Source organism: Apostichopus japonicus, chromosome 4 (assembly GCF_037975245.1).
Source record: "Apostichopus japonicus isolate 1M-3 chromosome 4, ASM3797524v1, whole genome shotgun sequence".
In the NCBI taxonomy this organism is placed as follows: Eukaryota; Metazoa; Echinodermata; class Holothuroidea; order Aspidochirotida; family Stichopodidae; genus Apostichopus; species Apostichopus japonicus.
Window position 1 is genome coordinate 3064518 of NC_092564.1, and position 22684 is coordinate 3087201.

The 22684-nt window shown below is 38.0% G+C and overlaps 1 protein-coding gene across 14 annotated transcripts in view; it reads right to left on the minus strand.

Annotated features, from left to right (window-relative positions):
• LOC139966150 (proline-serine-threonine phosphatase-interacting protein 1-like) overlaps positions 1–22684 on the minus strand; it is a 93309-nt gene that overhangs the window by 35985 nt on the left and 34640 nt on the right. For 7 of the 14 annotated variants that reach the window (XM_071968884.1, XM_071968890.1, XM_071968888.1 and 4 more), the window contains 2 exons: positions 13145–13245; positions 1088–1162 (listed from right to left, as the gene is read on the minus strand). In XM_071968884.1, the coding sequence (XP_071824985.1) occupies positions 1088–1162; positions 13145–13245 (176 nt within the window). Of the gene's footprint in view, positions 1–1087; positions 1163–13144; positions 13246–15818; positions 16359–22684 lie in introns of those variants that run through there. The other 7 variants (XM_071968883.1, XM_071968882.1, XM_071968892.1 and 4 more) reach the window with 6 other exon arrangements.

Below are 22684 nucleotides of genomic sequence, written 5' to 3' on the forward strand. Positions count from 1 at the left end.
AGTTCCCGGTGAATGTGTCTGCTATAATATTCAGTCTATCATTGCACTCATGTTGGTGTACTTGCAATTATGCATGAAATATTCTTTGAAACCGAAACTGAAACCAGAAATTGTTAATAGCTTTTAGTATCCGTATGTGTAAAATTAATATTGCATATTTGATATCGATACAAAACCATCTTGTCATGCCTAAGTTGTCAGAATAGAGCGATATTTTAAGGAGAACACAAAATGAGAGGGATCTAAAACTCCTCGACCAAAAATGTTACGACTTGTTGAAATTTACCTAGGATTTACCTAGGATTCATGGAATAATACAAAATTTTCCAAACTATTTCAACCAGAAACCAAATGCTATATATATGCACGTGTAACCAACAGTGGGAGGGTTAGGGCCAATTTTTTAGTGAATTAATTCTTTATTATAATTAAACTCTTCTAACTACTAAATGCCATCTGTTGTGAAGGTTCCAATTATGCTATCAAGAAATATGCTAGAATTTGATTGAAATTAGTCACCAGCAATCCAACTGTCACATTATCATTATAAGTACTGTAAGCGATATTGAGTTCTTTCAAGTGTAACTCAAGTAATGGTGAGAGAGAAGTCATGGAAGAAAATACCACCTGCTACCCTGCACATCTCAACTCTGTGAGTTTATTTCCACAGCCCTTGCAGGCCCTCTAACTTTAGCATACTTACAAATCCAGCAGATATTACATGAAGTAGATGATCCCAGCTGGTATTCAAACTTTCTTGCTTTTTGTGACCCAAATTTACAAATCGATCATCTTTGCGATAGCCCAAAGGCAACTGTTACGCCTGCCTGGGAGAGGGAGCTGTATGGGTAGCAGGGGATAATCCCCCCTCACAATTGAATGTTTTTATATTGTTATTTGGAGCTTAAAGTTGTTAAGTGATTTCATATTTTTCAAATTTTGGCAAATTGGTAATTCTGTGCAAGTGTTTTCCACATTTTTCTCTGAAACTTTTGACAACCGTAAAAAGGGTTGCAATCCCCAGTTTGAATAGCCAGGATGGAGATAAGAGTGCAGTTGAGTTGCGTAGACAGGTGGAGATACATACCCTATCTCATCTTTCCCTTTGGCTTGCTGACTGCATCTACTTAGTGCTTTACCATATTGGACTTCTGCTTGAGATCTAGAAAGCAAAAACAAAGAAAAAAATCAATCAATCATTCAATCTGTAAGACATTAATGTCAAATATGTATTATAAGATATAATTAATTATTTAATAATTATTAAGAACAAAGGATCGTGTGAGTTATATCTGATCACAGCAAAATAACGTGTGGCAAGTCCGTTTTGTTTGTAACTGAGCTACGAAGTATCACAAAACTTAGAACTCGTGCAACAGGATACTATGGTTGGTTTACAGTAAGATTACTTTCATTTCGAGACATTACTTTAGCAAAGCTTTATATGAAAATATTATGTCTTTCAAACCTGTCAGGTATACTTATGACACTTCCAGGCAAGGAATGCAAACATGATACTTTCTGAGCAGACTTGAATTACAGTCAGCGGATTAACTTTCCAGTAAGTTTGTTTTTTGCCAAGACTGCATCCATCCTAATTTTTTCTCATTGCAATGTGGAACAGATAAATGCTTAAAGGCATTGAAGACTCGCGCACAAAGAAACGTCTCATGCCAGTAATCTGACCTAGTTTCGAATGAGGTGAAACAGAAGTGTTAGACACCACCATCGATCCCAGAAAATCGAACACTGCTTGCTACCGTCGGTACTTAGACACTAGTGTACAGTCAATACATACAGCTACGGTCAATATTACCCACAACACAGTGTACATAGCAGTGTGGACATCTCAGGTCCAGCTAAAGATAACAAGGTATCACGTTACATTACTGTCTGCATTTTGTAGCGACAAACAGAAAACTTCACTTGCAAGCAACAGAAAGTTAACTTTTTCAGAGCGTAGCATGCGGTTTGGGGCGAATCTTCAATGCCTTTAAACAGTAACTTGACACGGGGAGCAGGTAAAGAGGGACAACTAGTAAGATAATACTGTACAGTATGTCGTACTCCTCGATTACGGCCAAGAGCACTATGACAGCAAAACAACAACAGCTGAATACAGATGTAAAGTAAAACTTTTAGGAAGTGTTCGCTTCAAAGATGATAGAACAGTGTACTCAAGGACGCTGGGATCAACATTTCCATAACCACAATTTCTAGTTTTGTTTATTGTCATTCATGGCATGAACATTTTGCAGAGCTTTCAGTTTTAGAAACTTAAACTACAAGTACAATAGGTTGCTATGTTGACTATCATTAATTATCATTTCATGAGCAACACTTCCTGAAAACAATATTTATGGAACTTTGTAGCGGGAAGCGAGCAATGTACAGTACAGTGTCAGACACTACATACAGCATGTCACATAACATATTCTGAAAGTATATAAACATCAGAATAATGCTCTGGTCACTCTTTCAAGAAGCATTAAATTGAGTGTCAGTAGTTTCATACTCTAGCTTAATTGTCTATACTTAAAATCCTTAAGAAAATGTGCTTCATTTATCTATAGGCTATAGAGCCTAACCATGTGCACTGGCTATTGTGGCTCGAGTATCCATGCATGTTAAAGTTTCATTTAAAATAATGAGAACATAAAAATATCAAACTTTCAGATTTGCTGTTGTGAATATAAATTTATATAATGTGAGATACAACATGTCCAAAGTATCACTTGCTAATGAGGGTTCTGCAGGACCTGATTGACCATATAAAACATGAAAGTTGCTTGGCCCTTTCCAGAGACGGGACCAACCAGCCCTCCTCCTTGAAGTTGAGAATGCGCCCAAGTATTTGACTGACTGAGCTGGTTGTAGATGGGAGTTCCATCTGTTGACTAACAATCCTAATTGCTAGAGTAGCCATTCCGTGACCTGAGTATTGTGAGCGGCTTCCTAAGATGAGCCAGTCGGTAATGTAGACGAATAGGGGGATTCCCTTGGTCTGAGGTCCGTAAAGTCTGGTAAAGCTAGACTTCAAGAGGGTGTCCCATTTGGGGAATTCCTCTTGAGCCAATTTTCCGATTTGGCCCCCAAAGAGATCCTCTCGCAACATGGGAAGGTACCGGGGCAAGTCCCTTATCTCCCCTGCCAGCCACTTCATCAAAGCGTAGGACCTTTGTGCGTCTGGATCATACCATCAGGAGGGACATACTAGCTAACTGGTCATATAACAGTCTGACCAAGGGGCCTAAAAACCATAAGATCTGGGGTAGCTTCCCTGTTTAGAATAAGGTACTCGTTTCCCAGGGATTGCTTGTGGTGTCTGAACAGTACCTCTGCTGCGAACAAGAAAGTGGAGGCAAACTTCATGTCTGTTCGAGATACCAGGTTGATGAGCAGGTCTTCCATTTTCTTTCTCTGGGGGAATCTGAAGGTCCCCAATGACATTCCTTGCTCTGCTCTGTGTGTAGATGTCCCTGGAGGCTTTTAAACAATTGCTTCCATGTCTGATCCTGCAGTACTCTCAATGCTCTGTCCTGCTCGAGTCCATTTTCTCTTCTTCTGCGACAGGTCCACTCTGTCAAAGCATACCGTGTCCACCGGTATAAAGGGAGCTGATTCTTCCTTGACTCAATCTTCCCCCTCTAACTGGCCATGGACGTCTTGGGCTCCCATGTAGGTTGCAGGTCCTCAAACCCCAGCCTGATCTTTAAAATCTCAATCGCTCTGAGATGAGCTCCGTTGGGAGATCAATGCCTTTGGTGTCTATATCATCCTCCTGCTCCCTCAAACTCATCATGCCGTCCTCAAACTGCGACCCAGTTTCTGAGGCTCGGATATCCAGTGAATCGGATCTGGGAACAAACATCTACAAAAGAAACATGTGTAGCAACAAGCAACCATGCTTCGCGCAACCCGGACCTATACAACAGAAAACACATGTGAGGGACGATCCTGAAGGGAAAACTAATTTCATTCACAACATTGAAAATGCAAAGGATACTTAAGTAGTGACTCCTAACAGATGAAAACTAGTTGAAATAGCTTCTTCTTGAAGTAGCTCGTAGAACAAACCTATATAATATGTACTGTACATATTATATATATACACTAATATACACAATGATGTAACACAGCAATATACAGTATGTAGTACAGTAACATAAACCGAGACATGTGGAAAGTATAAAGATCCAATAAGGTTCAATTACCACATGTTATAGCCTATCAATACAGTAGATAGTATGATCAGATTCCACCAGAAATTAAAAATGAATTATACTTGTTAAGGGAATTTAAACTGCTCGAAGCAATAAGGAAAACATGTGTGCATGCCTTGATGTTTACTGACATATAATTCCGATTAATCGATACAGTACTTCAGGATAGTGTCTCATATTCAAAACTTTAGTTTTCTTGTTACACTGTGATTTATATGTTGGCGGTTTTCTTTGTTACTTTTTATAATATGGGACTGATACAGTGGTTACACGTTGACTTTGACGAGAGCGTGGTGGCCAATTAGCTAAGGCGTCGGACTCGTGATCCAAGGATTGCTGGTTCGATTCCTGCCTAGTTCATTACGTTGTGTCCTTGGGCAAGATGCTTTATCTCACTTGCCTCTCTCCACCCAGGGGTTAAATGGGTACCTGTGAGGTAACTTGTCATTGGGCGCAGTATGTAACTGCTGCCGACTGGAGGGATTGTCTCTGGGACAGGTTATCATTGACCAGGGGTAATATTACGTCTGTAAAGCGCTTTGAGACCTATCACTGGTATAAAGCGCTATATAAATCGAACATTACATTATTATTAACATGGCAACTGCAGTGTCTATCAGTTCAGCTACAAATGTATAACACAGTTCATGTTAGGTTCTAATGGGGACACAGGAATTCAGTTACAGTTCACAAACATACCGTACTTTCTATTTGCTAATCGATACATTTGGTGAAGAAAGTCCAAACATCAAGGGAAGTTTAAGGTATTGTAAGTTCAATGACTTGAGTATTAATGTTCCAAACTGTATGAGTTGATAAATTAGTAGGAATTTGTTAATTACCCCAGCTGTCTTAATGGTTGCCAGGGTGATAGAGGATATGTGGAAAGAGCAAACATTTAAGTGCATTGTCATTAAAATGATAGGAAGGTGAAATACCAATGCACTTAATATTGGCACAATGTATGTAAATACCCCATATATTCCAAAACTTACTGGGTCTGGTACTGGTTCCAAAACTTACTAGTTCGCGGACTGCTACGCCCGCTAAAAAAACCTAAGGGCAGAAACGCACTAGGAAAAACATTCCCCAAAACCTTCCCTTTCAACAAAAAGGATACTTATCGGGCTGGAAAAGACTGCTAATACTCCTAAGAATCCAAGGAAAGAAAACTTCCAACGATCCCAAATATAACCAAGACGAAATCTGAGGGAAATGTTTCCACAAGAAATCTGTGTGATGACACTTTCAATGGTAGAATGAAGGGAAGGGTAGAATGAAGGGAAGGGCAGTGACCGGGGATCTGGTTCATAGAGGGCGCACAGTGCTATTATTTTACCAGGACTTTATAGGCACGGTAGAACGAGGTGCTAAGGTTGTGAGGAGACAGGTAAGCGAGGAGCGAAGTAAATATAGCCGTATAGGTCTATAGTTGCAGTAGCATGAATCAGATCTGAATAGGGAGCAATTGTTCCTCTTGATCTGTTAGATCATAATTCCCACAGATTATACAATCTTGAAGAAAATACTTGGCTGGTAAAAGTTGCTGCATTTTGCACTTGGCAATAATGTATCATCACTATATACTGTACTTACAGTAGATATATACTGACCAATTATAAAACCACATACATTACTGCATACTCACACCTTATTCTGTATAAAATTAAGCCATTCCGTTAACCAGCGTTATACCAGGAAGTCTGGAGTTCTTAACATTAAAACCCTTTCATACAATAGAATATACTGTATTTTATAAGGACAGCAACCTGTGCAACTGCCAGAGTGTATATGGCTAGAAACCAAAGGTGATGGTTCCATTTATGGTCTATATTCTATAAAACTTTACAACCTAACTTCCTGATGTATATATATACTGTATATACGGTACTCATCTATTTATAAAGATTATAAAATGACAACAACCTCTTTATTTGAACTAATGCTTAAAGCTGTCTCGGGTTCTCCCTGAATATGATTGTAACCACTCGTGCTGTTCTACCTCGATATCAGCACAATTAGATCTTTTAAGATTTATACTAATAAGAAATCAATTGAATAATCAATAATTACAATTGATATTTCTGTTAACTGTTTTCTGCACACACTTTTAACACACGTTTAACCACTACACGTTTAACCATGTGCAAGCACCAGTGTGCGTCTGTGTTGTAGAACGAGGAGACTGATCGTTAATCTTGTACAGCTAATTACATAAATAATTACCGCAGTGCTTAGGTTGTGAGAAGACAGGTAAGCAAAAGACCAAAATTGAATAAAATGTTCTCATATATCATTAGAAATGAAAGTTGAAGATTTCAAGAGCTTTTCTTCCATTTGATCTTGCTATAATTCTATAACTTACTTAATATTAAGCATAAACTTTTAACAAGCATTTACAGGAAATTTGTAAATGATTGAGTTTAAAATGTTAGCAATTGAACTGAGCAGTTAATTTTTCACTAAAAATAGTCAAAGTTCATAAACTGAATGATCTAAGAGAGCTTTCGGGTTTGAGTGTAATACAGTATTACCGATATCGAGTGATAGCCAATATGTACTTACAAGTAGAGCTCTAGATTAAGAACACTAAATTGCATGTCAGAACACTATACTTCAAGACCTGGTTACAGTAACAGGTATTATGAAAGCATGCATGCATGTAAAGGGATAGGGGCAGGCAATGGAGGTAGGCGATGGGAGTAGATGATGGGGGCAGGCGATGGGGGCAGGCGATGCGGGCAGGCGATGCGGGCAGGCGATGGGGGCAGGCGATGGGGGCAGACGATGGGGGCAGGCGATGGGGGCAGGCGATGGAGTAGGCGATGGGGGCAGGCGATGGGGGCAGGCCATGGGGGCAGGCCATGGGGGAAGGCGATGGGGGCAGGCGATGGGGGCAGGCGATGGAGGCAGGCGATAAGGGGCAGGCGATGGGGGCAGGGGATGGGAAATGGAAGGGAAGGAAAATTAGGTACATGGATGGGAATAGGAAGAGGAGGAGGAAGTGATGGCATAGGGCCAAAATTTAAAACTCAAACAAACAACTTATTGGAAACAAAAAGTGATTTTCCAATGGGTGGGGGAACAGTGATGTAATGTACTTCTTACCCCATAATCTATATCTATTAATTATTTGACCCTTAGGTCACAGGTCACAATCAACTAATCTGAATAGATAATATAGACCTTATGAAGATTAAGATAAAGCTTCAATATTTTAAGTAAAACTAAACCTCTGTCCACTACAAAGACATTTTTCACAGTGCTCAAGGTGTCAATCTCAGTGCTACAGTAAGTACTGCATATTAAATAACTGTATGAGTTTGATTCAAAAGTGAAAATTGGATCTCCATTTCCATTGAACACACAGCTTTATGTTTGAAATTAGTTCCACATCATAATGTTTATTACTTAATTAGTGTCAATCTTGAATGCCATTATATCATGTTTATGTTTAGCAGAGCAGGGTGTTAAGTTTCATTTGGCTAAAGTCGTTCTATAATAATTTCATATTTCTCACAGTTCTATTTACTGTATTCTTGTTTTCCCTGGCTGTTTAGTATATATATATGGCTAGTATATCACAGGTACTGTAACTACAGTATTAGGCCGCATTATTTTGTTTCAATTAACAATTTCAATTAACACAAGCCTACAAGTCACCGAGCCAGGTCTGGTCCTGAGGAAAAAAAATATATATGTCACTACTGTAGGTCCCCTTCTTGAATGTATCTTTTCAAAAGAATACAAATGTATGATAATTTGTAGGTTCGGTTAAATACTTTAAGTGTCACATCCTGTTTGCAGGTTCAAATCTGATTTCCCGTTTGGATTATCACTCTTCGGTCTGGAGAGCACATATTAAAATAAATGTTCTGAAACCAAAAATGAGGATACCATGCTCTAATTATGCTGAGTAATATTACCATGTATATACCTGGTTAAAACTACAACATACGCTGTACTAAAATATGTTTCCAGGTTCAAATCTGATTCCCTGTTTGGATTATCACTCTTTGGTCTGGAGAGTACATATTAAAATAAATGTTCTGAAACCAATAATGAGGATACCATACTCTTATTATGCTGAGTAACATTACCATGTAGTACCTGGTGAAACGACAACACACGCCGCCCCCGTACTTAAATATAAAGTTAAAGGAAATTGACTTTTTAAATATAAACTTGAACTTTTGAATTACAGTAGCTGAATTCCTTATTTGACAATGCACAGCTTGTTGTACATGTACTGTGCTGTATGTAGTAAGTCTGGAAACCTTCAAAAGTGTCTGCCATCAATTTTTAATAAATGATGAAGTAAACAGATAATGTTAACATATCAGGCTGGTTTGGATAAATCTAAATAATTCCTTGACAAATTGTGTAAGAATTGTGTACAGGTCCCCTCCCCAAAGACACCCCTTCCCCAAGACAACCCTCCCCAAGACACCCCTACCCAAAGACACACCCCCTCCCAGTCTGTGATGAACCTCAAAAAGTACATAAATGAGAAGTGTCCCTGATCACTGGACTTTTCTTGACTGAATAAGGTGGAAGGGGGGGGTAGGAGGAGGGTTCATAATATCAGATTCCATGGAATTCACATTTCACAGAGATGAATGGATTGTGTTAACATTTACAATTTAGGAAGTGTAGGGGGGTAAATTTATGGAGACCCTCCCACTCCCTTCCTCGCCCCCCCCCTCAACCAATCTCTCTCTTATATCACCATCACTTCTTTCTTTTATTATTCCAAAACTGACCATACCAGGTTTGGATACTTAAAAGTGAAGGGATTTTACCTGTCTTCTCGAGTGAAGTAAACATTAATAGTTTACTGAACCAAGAACTGCTACCAACCAGGTGTTTGGACTACTACGCAATTATGGGCTACAGGTATAGTTGTTGTCTATATTTATCTACTGTAGCTAGACCAATTTTAATTGCAATTTTTGGCATTAACTGATCAGCAGAAACAGTAATTATGCCTAATATCTGATCAATTATCCCTGTGCATGCACTGATACATCCATTCAATATATGCATGACCTTGCTAAGTTTGAAGTTTGTATGCACCTATTCACACCCACTTTTCACATTCTACACAGCATTGTCAACGTCATTTTTGAAAAAAAGGTCTATATAACTATTATTAGCTCCTTTTGTTCCAGCAACAGCCCACCTATCAGAACAAAAGACATATCAATCTAATGTTTAACTCTTTGAATTCAGAACACTTATGAAAATAAATACTTCCTGTATACCTGTGGTCAGAGCCTTTTCATCCTTAAAGGCATTGAAGACTCGCCCCAAACCGCGTGCGGCCATTTGAAAAAGTTAACTTTCTGTTGCTTGCAAGTGACGTTTTGTTCGTGTCGCTACAAAATGCAGACAGTAATGAAACATGATACCTTGTTATCTTTAGCTGGACCTGAGATGTCCATCGCTGTATCGTTTGTATACTGTGATGTGGGTATTGACTGCAGCTGTATGTACTGACTGTACACTAGTGTCTAATTACCCACGGTACCAAGCTGTGTGTGTATTTTCTGCGATCGATGGTGGTGTTTAACACTTCTGTTACACTTCATTCGAAACTAGGTCAAATTACCGGCATTAGACATTTCTTTTTGTCTTCACACCCTTTAAGTAGTTATAAATAATATCTTGAATTTCTTAGATAGAGCAGAAAACTACCGTAGGCTGGGATCAAGTGAAAAAAAGTCCAGATTCTGATCTGACGACCATTCAAATTATAATAACGTCTAACGACATATAAATATACGGAAAACACGTAGCAAGATGGCTTCTTAATCTGTTAAAATTAACCACAAGTTAGGCCAACTAGTGCAACTGAATTAAGTTAATGCAGCTTCTAAATGAATTTGAATTTTCTTAACTTAAAGGCATTGAAGACTCGCGAACAAAGAAACTTCTCATGCCGGCAAATTAACATAGTTTCGAATGAGGTGTAACAGAAGTGTTAGACACCACCATCAGCTTGCTACCTTCGGAAATTAGACACTAGTGTACAGTCAATACTTGCAGCTATGGTCAACACCCACAACACAGTGTACTGTACATCTATAGCAGCGATGGACATCTCAGGTCTAGATAAAAGATAACAAGGTATCACGTTTCATTGCTGTCTGCATTTTATAGCGACAAGAAAAAACTTCACTTGCAAGCAACGGAAAGTTAACTTTTTCAGATGGCGGCACACGGTTTGGGGCGATTCTTCAATGCCTTTAATATCGGACAACTCTTCGTGGCAATGCCAATCATAAAACTAGACTGCAGTCAAAGTGTCATTTCACATAACAAAAGGGAAATCTCACCCACTCATGGATACTAATGATGTAAAAGTTGTTGTTGATGTAGTTACATCACCATACCATGTATGAACTAAAATGGACATATATACAGTTGAAGAGATATGAATTACATTTAAAACAAAATTATGTTAAGTCATTAATATGCAAGATAGCCGCACCACAAACAATAGGGATCATCTAGTACTGACCCTGCATGACCAACATCAAGTATCAAACTCAAACTAAAATCAAACTCAATCACATATTTCCTTCTCGAGAAAGCACAACATTTTTGTTTTCTAATAGCAAACATCAAACTACACTGGCATTTAGCACTAGTGCAGTAAAATATCTCCTGAATTTCTAGGCCATGCATACAATAGACCCCACCTATCTTCATTCAATTTTCTGCATATCATGTGCAAACTTGAACACTCAGTGTATTTTAATAGTGTGCAACTGTATAATAGCACTGTACACTCAATCTGATGTTTACCTGACTGAGCCATTTGTGACTGAATCAGGTCACTTATAAGATTTTGTCACTGGAATAAATTTCCTTCCTACTTCCAACTTGAGGAACGAAGAAAAAGATGAGTCAGTCACTCCTGCAGAGCTTTATGATTGAGGGCGCTTTAGGTATCACACCACAATTGAGTTGTGCACTTCCCGACTCAGAAGTTAACCATCAGAAAATAGCCCTAAAGAGGCCTGCTGCATTGACTTTTTGGGTCATTTTCCGAGTCATCAACATTTTGTTTAATGCTTGGATGTTGAAGATAAACTACTGATGGACTACAAATCTATAGGTCTGAAGGTGATTTAAGGTTTTTTAAAAAATCCTGGGTGAAACCAGAAGATTCTGTAGCAACAGGCTGGCAGATGGGAAAGGGAGCACCATGATAAACTTTGAGCTCTTCTTGCTCAAAATCTAAACGGTCATGGTGGCAAAAGTTGAATGTTCTGTGATAGCCCAAGCCATCAGCTACAGTATGGTGTGTGTGTCAGTTGAAATAATCTATCTACGGTCTAGCAGCCTTGGAAAGTGACAAGTTTAGTGTATAAGTCAATACTGTAGGTGCAGTTAACTGTGGTGCGACACCTTTAGAAATTTGTGGGCGAACCCGGAAGTAATTGCTGAACTTTTTATCTCCTCTAGCTCAAAATCTAACGGTCATGGTGGGTAAATTTGTTTGTGGCTTGATGCTCCAGTTAGCCATCAACTATCATAATACAATGGGTAGGACAATAGGACATGTACAATATGTCAGTTTTAAACTTGGGTCTATTGTGCTACTGTATGGAAACCTTGAGGAAGTGACAAATTTTTTGTACAAGTAAAACCAGTGAACTGTTGTGACACACCTTCTACACTCCTAAAATAAATGATGGAACGTTTTAACTCCATTGAAGGACTCTTTGAATTCAGAACACTTATGAAAATAACTTCAATACTTCCTGTATACCTGTGGTCAGAGCCTTTTCATCCTTATGGCGGCACGCGGTTTGGGCGAGTCTTCAATGCCTTTAATATCGGACAACTCTATGTGGCAATGCCAATCATAAAACTAGACTGCAGTCAAAGTGTCATTTCACATAACAAAAGGGAAATCGCACCCACTCATGGATACTAATGATGTAAAAGTTGTTGTTGATGTAGTTACATCACCATACCATGTACGAACTAAAATGGACATATACGGTTGAAGAGATATGAATTACATGTAAAACAAAATTATGTTAAGTCCCACCAATTCATTAATATGCAAGATAGCCGCACCACAAACAGTAGGGATCATCTAGTACTGACCCTGCATGACCAACATCAAGTATCAAACTCAAACTATAATCAAACTCAATCACATATTTCCTTCTCGAGAAAGCACAACATTTTTGTTTTCTAGTAGCAAACATCAAACTACACCAGTTGGCATTTAGCACTACAGTAGTGCAGTGAAATATCTAGGCCATGCATACAATAGACCCCACCTATCTTGCTTCAATTTTCTGGCAAATATCGGGTGCAAACTTGAACACTCGGTGTATTTTGATAGTGTGCAACAGTATGAGAGCACTGTACATTTGGCCGTCCCACTCAGTGACCTGGTAGGCTATTAATGTACGCATGTTCGACAATTATTATTCTGGAATTCCCATCACCACTGGTAGACACATGCCAGACATGTACCTTACTGCACCTCTGCTTTCCAGGAACAGTCTAAAAGGAAATAACCTTTAATATCCACAAGATGTTATGAAAGTGTAGTTAAGTTACTAATGTGTAGAAGCATGCAGTCAAGGTATTGTATTAACAGAAGGCAATCGTAATGAACTGGAAGTATCACACATCTGAAGTTTGGATCAAATGTTAGGGCCAATATGAAAGGAAATGGGCAAAATGGCGATAAAACAAACGAAAGTTTGAACTATTACAAAATGTTGCAAACACTGTCTCTTTTTTTGACAGATAATGGACGGAGAAATTCGATCAAGTTTATATGAATTATAACAGAGCATTTTGTTAGCTATTCAATTTTTGGCAATGTTGCCACTTAAATATGGCCAAAAAAGCAAATTTAACATTTCTCAGCGACATAAGTTACAAACCTGTTCTTGAGAAAATCTTCAATCTCCTTACAGACAGTACTGCCCTCCTTCAATCGTTTCACCAAAGTTTCAAATCCTTGAGTTCCAGCTATATCAGGATCCTGTGGAACAGAAGAAGAATACACCTCAATGGTCAGCCGTAAAATCACGGACACAGACAACCATATCGAAACGACACAAAATGGCTGAAACTTAAAAAAGTGCAATTGCATCCAGCTCTTTCATGTCTGAAAATATATTAAATAGGTCAACTCAGATTTATTTACACACTTTATGTAACACATACAGGTACACAAATGTTGGAAAGTAAAGTAATATTTTCTACCAGAACTGTAACAATTTAAGCCTAGCTGCTGTCACTCAACCTGTACAAGAACATTCTATTAAACATATATGTTACAACCTACAGTAATCACTCAGTTAATATTTATTTTCCGACAATTGGTTTTGGTGTTCAAAGGATTTTTCCAAAAAACTATTTTCACCGTAATGCTTAAACCAATTTATTCATTCAAGAACAGAAATAAAATCATATTTTTCCCAATGAAGTATTAAATACCCACACAACACTATTCGAACCTCAGAGGTACAAATTTTGAATCAGTTGAGAGGATCATGCCAATGGTCAAAATTTTGATGTCGCTATGTGAAGATTACATCTGATCAGACTGAGACAGAAGACCGCAAGATCCTTAGAATGGTCACCTGTTTACATCAGTCCGAGAGCACGGTGTTGAAGCCAGCGGTCATAGTCCAAATTTGTGGTGTAAATGCGAAACATATCCCAGGATTTGAATCCTGCAATAGACTTTATTCCAGGAGAGACCAGACCCCCAGGCTCGCACGTTTATATTTTTTATGTTAAAATGTGATGTGGGGTTGACCTGGCAATGGGCGGTGACCTTTGACTTGCATTGTTGTTGCTGTTTGTTACATGTGGGATTTGATGCAATACTAGTCAGGTAATTATAGCAGCAGTGCTTCATATCACTGACTTTACTGCTGAACACAGAATACTGGTGTCTGATCCATACAAAACCTGCAGTACAAAACTGCAAGGCTACCATTCACTGGCTTACAATTCAAGTTTGGTGTCAATGTAAATTTCCATGGTCACAAAAGGGCTACACTGACCCCTTTTCATAATTGAACTGCAATGAATGTATCAAATGTTCTTGTGAAAATTCTTGACGACTGTGCCTATACTGTATAAATGTACCATTGTAAGCAATTACTGTACATGGCTTAGCAACTAAAGCAATTTCATGCAAGAAATGTACATGGAAAAGCCGATGGGTAATTTAATATCAGTGTTTCATATATTCCGTAGGTGATCTAGGATTCATGAAAGAGTTTTAGTGAAGAGCACGAAGGTAATAACTTCTGAACGGTAGCTTGGTAACCAGATACAGTGGACGGACGGATAATGCCCCAGATTTGCGATCAGGCCTTGATCAATGCAATGTTTAAGCAATTAATTTCTTTAACAAAATTTAGTAGGTTAAGAAAGTGCATTAAAGTACTGTATAATGGAGACAGCTGGTTTAAAGGCATTGAAGACTTGCCCCAAACCGCGTGCCGCGCTCTGAAAAAGTTAACTTTCAGTTGCTTGCAAGTAAAGTTTTCTGCTTGTCGCTACAGTAATGAAACGTGATACCTTGTTATCTTAAAAGTTGCTCAGCGTGTAATCAGTGCTCAATTACCATCGTTAGAGTACTTGCACCATTAGAGGGTCTGCAATAAGTTGAAACATATCATGCAAGACCCGACACACCCTTTGTTTCAGCACTATAATAACAACCGCTCTGAACTGCGTTTATGTCCACCGCGTACACTTAGGGGCCGCTTCAGATACTCAAATGTGCCTAATTCTATTCATATATTTAATTCACAAGTGAGAAGATAAGTTACTTATTTGTTGGACTTGCTGTATATTTGTTGTATTATTGTATGTGTATCGCAGTTTATTTACTTAATCTATTGCTATTTTTTTTCTCTTTCGTTTACAACCTGTGTAAGCCAAATTTCCGATTGTGGACAATAAATTCAAATTCAATTCAATTCAATTCAATTTAACTGAACCTGAGATGTCCATCGCTTTATCGTTTTTACACTGTGCTGTGGGTATTGACCGCACACTAGTGTCTAATTACCGAAGGTAGCAAGCTGTGTATGTATTTTCTGGGATCGATGGAGGTGTGCAACACTTCTGTTACACTCACTTCATTCGAAACTAGGTCAGATTACCGGCATTAGACGTTCCTTTTTGCGCGAGTCTTCACACCCTTTAAACAGAAGGGCAAAGCTGCAGTAAATCTCTTACATATCCACAAATAATCTACGTTGGCCTTGAATTTACCTACCACCCACGATATAATTAACATGCACCCAATGACAAACAAGCTTCCATTAAATACCTGGCATGTTAAGAAACATTCTGATAGCGTGAGAACATGGTCAGATGCAACGTCTATTTAACACAGATTTCTTGCCACACCTGGTCACAGAGAAGTTCACTTAAATTTACAAAAAACATAATAAATTCATACTTTCAGTGTGTCGAGGCAAAATTTGACAGATTCATAGAACTTTCTGTAAAGTACTGTACATTAAAACTTGATTCAATTGCTGACTTCCTATAAGAAGGAAAATGTTCCCACTTAAAATACTGTACCTCAGGATCGGAAAATAATTTGCCACTGCTTTGCGCTCGCTTCAGTGTGGCCATACCTTTCTCTCCAATCGTCAGTAATTTATTAGCCATACTTTTCCAAATGGCTTGAATTTGGTCAAACTGCAGTTAGATTCCGAAACTTAATATATATCTTTCCGATTTTGTCGTGCAGTCTTTGTTAATTTCAATTATCGACTCTTGTGACTGCCACCGTTGATGTTGGTTTGAGAGATAAATGCTAATCAAAAAAGACGATACCTTTAGTTCCGTACTGTACATCAATCCATTCTACGATCACACCTATTTCTTGCCTCTAAATTTAACACAACTGACATGGACAAAACACTTGCCAATATATAATATATAATATATAAAATGTAAACACTTCTGGTGAAATGAAAGTAGGGAGCTATAATACCTGAATGATCTACAATAAATATGTCACCGTATTATATTGCTTGTGGAAGTAAAAGTACAAGTGGCAACATCAAGTGCTCGACTGTTTAACTTCAAAAGTACAGTACTTTTAAAAATTAAATTTTCACATTCACAAAATGTGAATGTTTTCATATTTTAACAATGTTTTACCTACTCAGCCTTTGACATTTAGCTTTGGCCAGCTTATCTCTGATTCTGAAAGCTGCAGTACGTGTCAGAATAAAAAAAAAAATTTTCTTTGCATCAGTTTGAATTCATCTTTCACGTAGTATCTTCCTGCTCAAAGGACTTTGACCTTAGCTTTCTTTTGTTTCTTTCTTCTGTCGTATCTATAACTTCCTTATTGTCTTCTTTCTTTTTGTTTTACTTCAACTAGACAATGTTTCCTTTTTTTTTATGGGTGGGGGGCGGGGTGGCTGTACCCTCAGGTTCTTACTATTCGGCGCATTCATCCTTAAACACTGAACTTTCTTTTCCCTCTTTTGCTTTTGATTCATTCAGATATTCATCTTCCTGCTCCTCTTACCTTCACAAAATACATAAAGACTAAAGAAACATAAAGAACTGTTAGTGTAAGGCTAAAACAAAAAGTGATATTATATGGTCCAATTCAAATTAATGTTTCTATATATATGGAAGCCATCCAGATCCACTTGATGACTCAACTTAGCTGTGATGTATTTATGAGCTAATTGGAATTTAATCATTACTGTTCACAGTCATCTTATGAAAGAATTTAATACTTAAGGTGACGAATAAACCTATGTACATGATGTACTGATATGAAGTGGATATTGTAAACAAATTCCAGGCTCCACTTCAAAGCTATTTCCTCAAACATCATACATACATATTAGACACTTATATAGCGCTGCTACATCAAGATCGTAGCGCTTTGACAACTTAGCCTTGGTCATTGGTAACTTGTCACACCTACACACCAAAGTGTGCGCAATTCAATCAGTCTCTCCTGGGGCACCACAGTGCACCACAACCACGTGTCCCCCGGGGGACTTCCCATAGGGTGCAGCCACAAACCAGCGCACGCAACAAGTTACCTCGCAAGTCCCAATTTATACACCTGGGTGAAGAAAGGCAATGGAGATACTGTAAAGCGCCTTGCCCAAGGACACAACGCAATGCTCTGGCCAGGGCTCGAACCTGTAATCCTTAGATCACCAGTCCACTGCTTTAACCACTTGACCACAACATCTAATAATCAATCACTGCATCGTTACCGCCGTTAGGAATACCAGAGTAATGATGACTGGCTTGAAATTTTTCCCTTTTATATACAGTACAGTTAACTTTTAGTGAAATTAAACTCAACAATTTAAAATATATTTAGCATGTCCTAAGTTAAGTGGGATGTAACCATGGTGACACATTGAGTTAACATTACTATAATGTAATTTATTTTCATGACAAAATACCATATATGTTATATTTAGGAATTGTCCTTTAAGGCTAAAATAAATAACAATTATGCATAATGTTTATACTGTATTGTTCAAGATCCATGAGTTTTATCAGTCTATGATAAACATTGTTCTGCTCATTCAATCTATCACCATGGTTACATACAGGAACATTGAGTACTGTAAGGGCCTTCCATTAATAAGCCCACACATAAGCCCAATATATTGTATTCCTATGGCAAATTAACCTGTCCAAAATGTATCCATTTGGGTATTCACATGTCAGCATGTCACTTTAAGCAGACAGTATTCATATACAGTATGTTCTTACCAAGGAGTTGTTATGGAACAACTTCCTGCTCTTACCCAAGATCTATCTAAAGTTGGGAATATTCTGAAAGTACAGTTAGCATTGGTGTAAGGATACTAACACGAAAAGTGTTATTGGATTTATATGGTCTGGACCAACCCGTGGGCAAGTTAGCATTCATGACTCTTTGAAAGTAACTTTTTACCTTAATGCAAGCACTGAGTCATCAAAATGGTTTCTCTCCTTTTCTCTCCTTCTAATTGCTCTGTTAAATTTCATTGTCCCTTTAAAAGTATGAATGAGTGAATATAAACATACTGTATAAACAGGATGAAGTGGCAGTGAACAATAGCAAACCGAGGATTATCTAGAAACAAAGCAAGTAGTTCTGCACCACAGAGGTTTATTGTTTTAACGGAAGACATGTATTCTGACTGAAGCGTGGATATGCCTGGTCATAAACTGTGGGAAATGTGAAGCAGGCATCATACAGTATATATACTGTAGAAATTACAATCTGACAGTTTTTCCAGGAGAGAGTCACAGTATTTGTCACCAAAACCACGAGAGGGTGTACTATAAAACTGTTTACGAACTGCTTCCTCTACTGCAAAAAGCCTGTATATGTAGATGAATGTATAAGTTAAAGGGCCTGATGTTTTGATCCTGGCAGGATTAAGTCTACTTTTCATTTATTTTTTATTAAAATTAAATCAAAAAATCTTAAAAAAATTAAGATCAAAAAATAAATAAAAAATATAAAATTTAAATTTAAAAAAAAAATTTACTTTTAACTTTATTTTTTACTTTATTTATTTTGTATTACTTTTTTTACTTTTAATGTTAACTAGCTGTGAAAACTTACTATGGACACGGTATAAGACTATATATCATGAACCGAAAATAATATTGAGTTGTTAGACCATCTGTCTAGTGTTAGTGTGTACTTTCTGTTATCATTTCCGCTTACCTTTGAAGAAAACGTGCAGGCACCTTAACATAGCAAACAACACAGACTTTATATGCATGGCTTTGATGACAAATCATAAAGTTGGTGGTTGAGAGGGAATAATTTATCTGGTATATATCCTATCTCAAGATGTTATGCAAATGGTCAAATTGTTATATCACATGCCAAAGATGTATAGCAGTGTTTGCACTTAGGAACCATATAAGTACAGTATTTTATAATGAGACAAAGTTCAGCGTCTTCAAAACTGGTACAACTTATTTGAAGACTTAACTTCATCAATGACTGATCAATGTACTATGGCATACTGCTGTACATGAGTATAGCTATGTAAAGTAGTTGTGTACATTATCAGATAAATATTAGGAACCACAGGGAGACTCAAGATAAACCACTTAAGAAGCTGCATTCAAAGTTCATAGGTCATGCATGAATGCACTGAATGCACTGAACAAGTTAATAAACACTACAACTAGAAAGAAGAGGAAATTACAAAGGGATGTCCTTTGACATTTAGTTTCAGCAGTTTTAAGATTAACTCCAATTTTAATGACCACTGGTTATAGAAATACAGACTGATCAGAAACAAATATGTACATGGTCATGAGGCTATAATAGCCAGTCTGTTTCACACGTACAGAAGGCTAATTTAGAAAAGGTAATGGAAAAACAGGAAATGGTTAAATCGTGAAATTTCCGCAGATTTGTAAATTTCACATGTATGGTTTTCGTGGTACCATGCAGCTAGCAGTATGAGCTCAAGTCTGAGACTACAGGAATTTCACATGTATGGTCTTCGTGGTGCCATGCAGCTAGCAGTATGAGCTCAAGTCTGAGACTACAGGAATTTCACATGTATGGTCTTCGTGGTGCCATGCAGCTAGCAGTATGAGCTCAAGTCTGAGACTACAGGTATTTCACATGTATGGTCTTCGTGGTACCATGCAGCTAGCAGTATGAGCTCAAGTCTGAGACTACAGGAATTTCACATGTATGGTCTTCGTGGTACCATGCAGCTAGCAGTATGAGCTCAAGTCTGAGACTACAGGTATTTCACATGTATGGTCTTTGTGGTACCATGCAGCTAGCAGTATGAGCTTGAGTCTGAAACTACAGGTATTTCACAAATGGTCTTCGTGGTACCAGGCAGCTAGCAGTATGAGCTCAAGTCTGAGACTACAGAAATTTCACATGTATGGTCTTCGTGGTACCATGCAGCTACAGTAGCAGTATGAGCTCAAGTCTGAGACTACAGGTATTTCACATATGGTCTTCGTGGTACCATGCAGCTAGCAGTATGAGCTCAAGTCTGAGACTACAGGAATTTCACATGTATGGTCTTCGTGGTACCATGCAGCTAGCAGTCTGAGCTCAAGTCTGAGATAACAGGTATTTCACATGTATGGTCTTCGTGGTACCATGCAACTAGCAGTCTGAGCTCAAGTCTGAGATAACAGGTATTTCACATGTATGGTCTTTGTGGTACCGTGCAGCTAGCAGTGTGAGCTCAAGTCTGAGACTACAGGTATTTCACATATATGGTCTTTGTGGTACCATGCAGGTAGCAGTGTGAGCTCAAGTCTGAGATAACAGGTATTTCACATGTATGGTCTTCGTGGTACCATGCAGCTAGCAGTGTGAGCTCAAGTCTGAGATAACATGTATTTCACATATGGTCTTCGTGGTACAGCTAGCAATCTGAGCTCCAGTCTGAGATAACAGGTATTTCACATGTATGGTCTTTGTGGTACCATGCAGCTAGCAGTCTGAGCTTGAGTCTGAGACTACATTTACTGGCTCATAGAAATGATCCTCTTGTTCTTTTGAAATTAAGTACCAATCACTACAAATTACGGCTACAATGCTTTTGAAGTAAATTGGACAACCGGTGTTCTGACAATTTTTATGATGTCATCAACAGCAAAGTTTTGCTTTTTCACACGATATACTGTAATACTGTACGTACACTGCTTACAATACAGTGTTCTTTCTGTAATGTAAACTGTTGAACAGATCAATCTTCGTTCTCCTCATTCACTCTACTGTCTATAAGCCAATGAGATGGTTTTATTTTCATTTATTTGATGGCAATTGTAGAAAGTAAAGTAGCTTCCAGCACTTGAAGAATCTATTACATGTGAATCTACATACATGAACAAGTCTGTATTTAATGCAATTACAAAATATATATCGGTCCTACTATGTCATTACCAATAACAAATACATTAAAAAATGTTCAAATTCATCTGACTGAGAGTTAGAAAGATGAGGGAGCTACAATATTTTCCTTTTAAATACTGTAAGCTTGGCCAGGGCCTGCACACACATACAGTACTGATTTCGCTTAACTCCCGTTGAAAAAAAATCAACGATCGATAAAAAACGTTGAAAATCGATAAAAAAAGTTGAAAATCGGTTAAAAACGAATAATTTCGTTGACAAAATTTAGACTACTGCGGGCATGGGTTGTCAACGAAGTTTCAACGAAAATTCCACGAAAGTTATCGCGATCAAAAACCGCAAAGGCTATTCTAGACATATCAAGGTTGTGACTTGCGTTGAATCCTTAGTTTAACTACAGCCGTTTTCAGACTCTACCAGAAGTTGTACAGTAGAGGAATATTACAAATGTTACAAAAGTTTGATTGTAGATAGAGTAAGTTCTTTACTAGGTGTTTGAAAAATGATTTGGCTAGGATAATAAAAACTAGTCTTGATCGATCGTAATAAGCACATTCTACGACTCTTAAGTTATAGGCTAGTATTAAACTAAGATAAGTTTAGGTTAGCTCACCAAGGAACGCAGCGTCAGAAAAACTAGAAATAAGAAAAATATCCACAATGAAACAGTCGTAGCTGGATATCAAAGAGATCTTTATTTCCAATAAATTCCTGTGTTACTTGACGTACTACAGTACCGTTTACTACAGAACATCACTCACTAAACAAACTTTTCTGAGAGCGCATTCCGTACAAAAAATCTCCCCCAGCTTCAATGCACGCAAAAATAAAAAAACATCCTGTTATTTTCCCCCTAACCCGTTACTGTAAGTTGCCCGCGAATGCAGATGGACTGCCCTGGTATTTAGGTCGCAGCCTGGGTCTGGGCCACCTGCAGTTTGCTGCTAACATGTGTATTCCCTACCCTGGATATCCCCACCACCAAACTTTTTTTGAGAGGCTTAGTCCAATCATAAACCTGGCTTTGTCAAATTCACGCCTACCATCTGTTAATTAGCATAGTATTCATCTGAACCTTTGGCTGGCTGCCTCTAGAAGCAAACATTATTTTACCCCTACTGTTCGTAATGGAATGGATGTTACCTGAAAACCAAATATTCATTCATATTATAAGTAGAACAATCCAGCAGGGATAGAAAGTTTATCTTGAATGAACCAATCAGAAGTCGTGCTATTAATAAAACTTGAAACACCTGGCCAGCAAGAGAGTTGCAAACAATTGTATCCATGACTACTAAGAAAATAAAGCAGTGACTTGGGGCCCACGTGGGGTAGAAATCTGTGGAAAATGAATATATTTTCATTGCTTATTTGAGTATTGTATATTGGGAAGAGCTGATCAAACATTAGTAGGGAGGGCTTTCAACTGGCCTGACGGCTTTCAACTGGCCTGACGGCATGTACATTTAATTTAATGAGAAGGGGGAGTTTTTATGAGTCTCCCGGTATGCGTCACATGAGAAGTAAATGTTTTTGTTTTTCGGTTTCA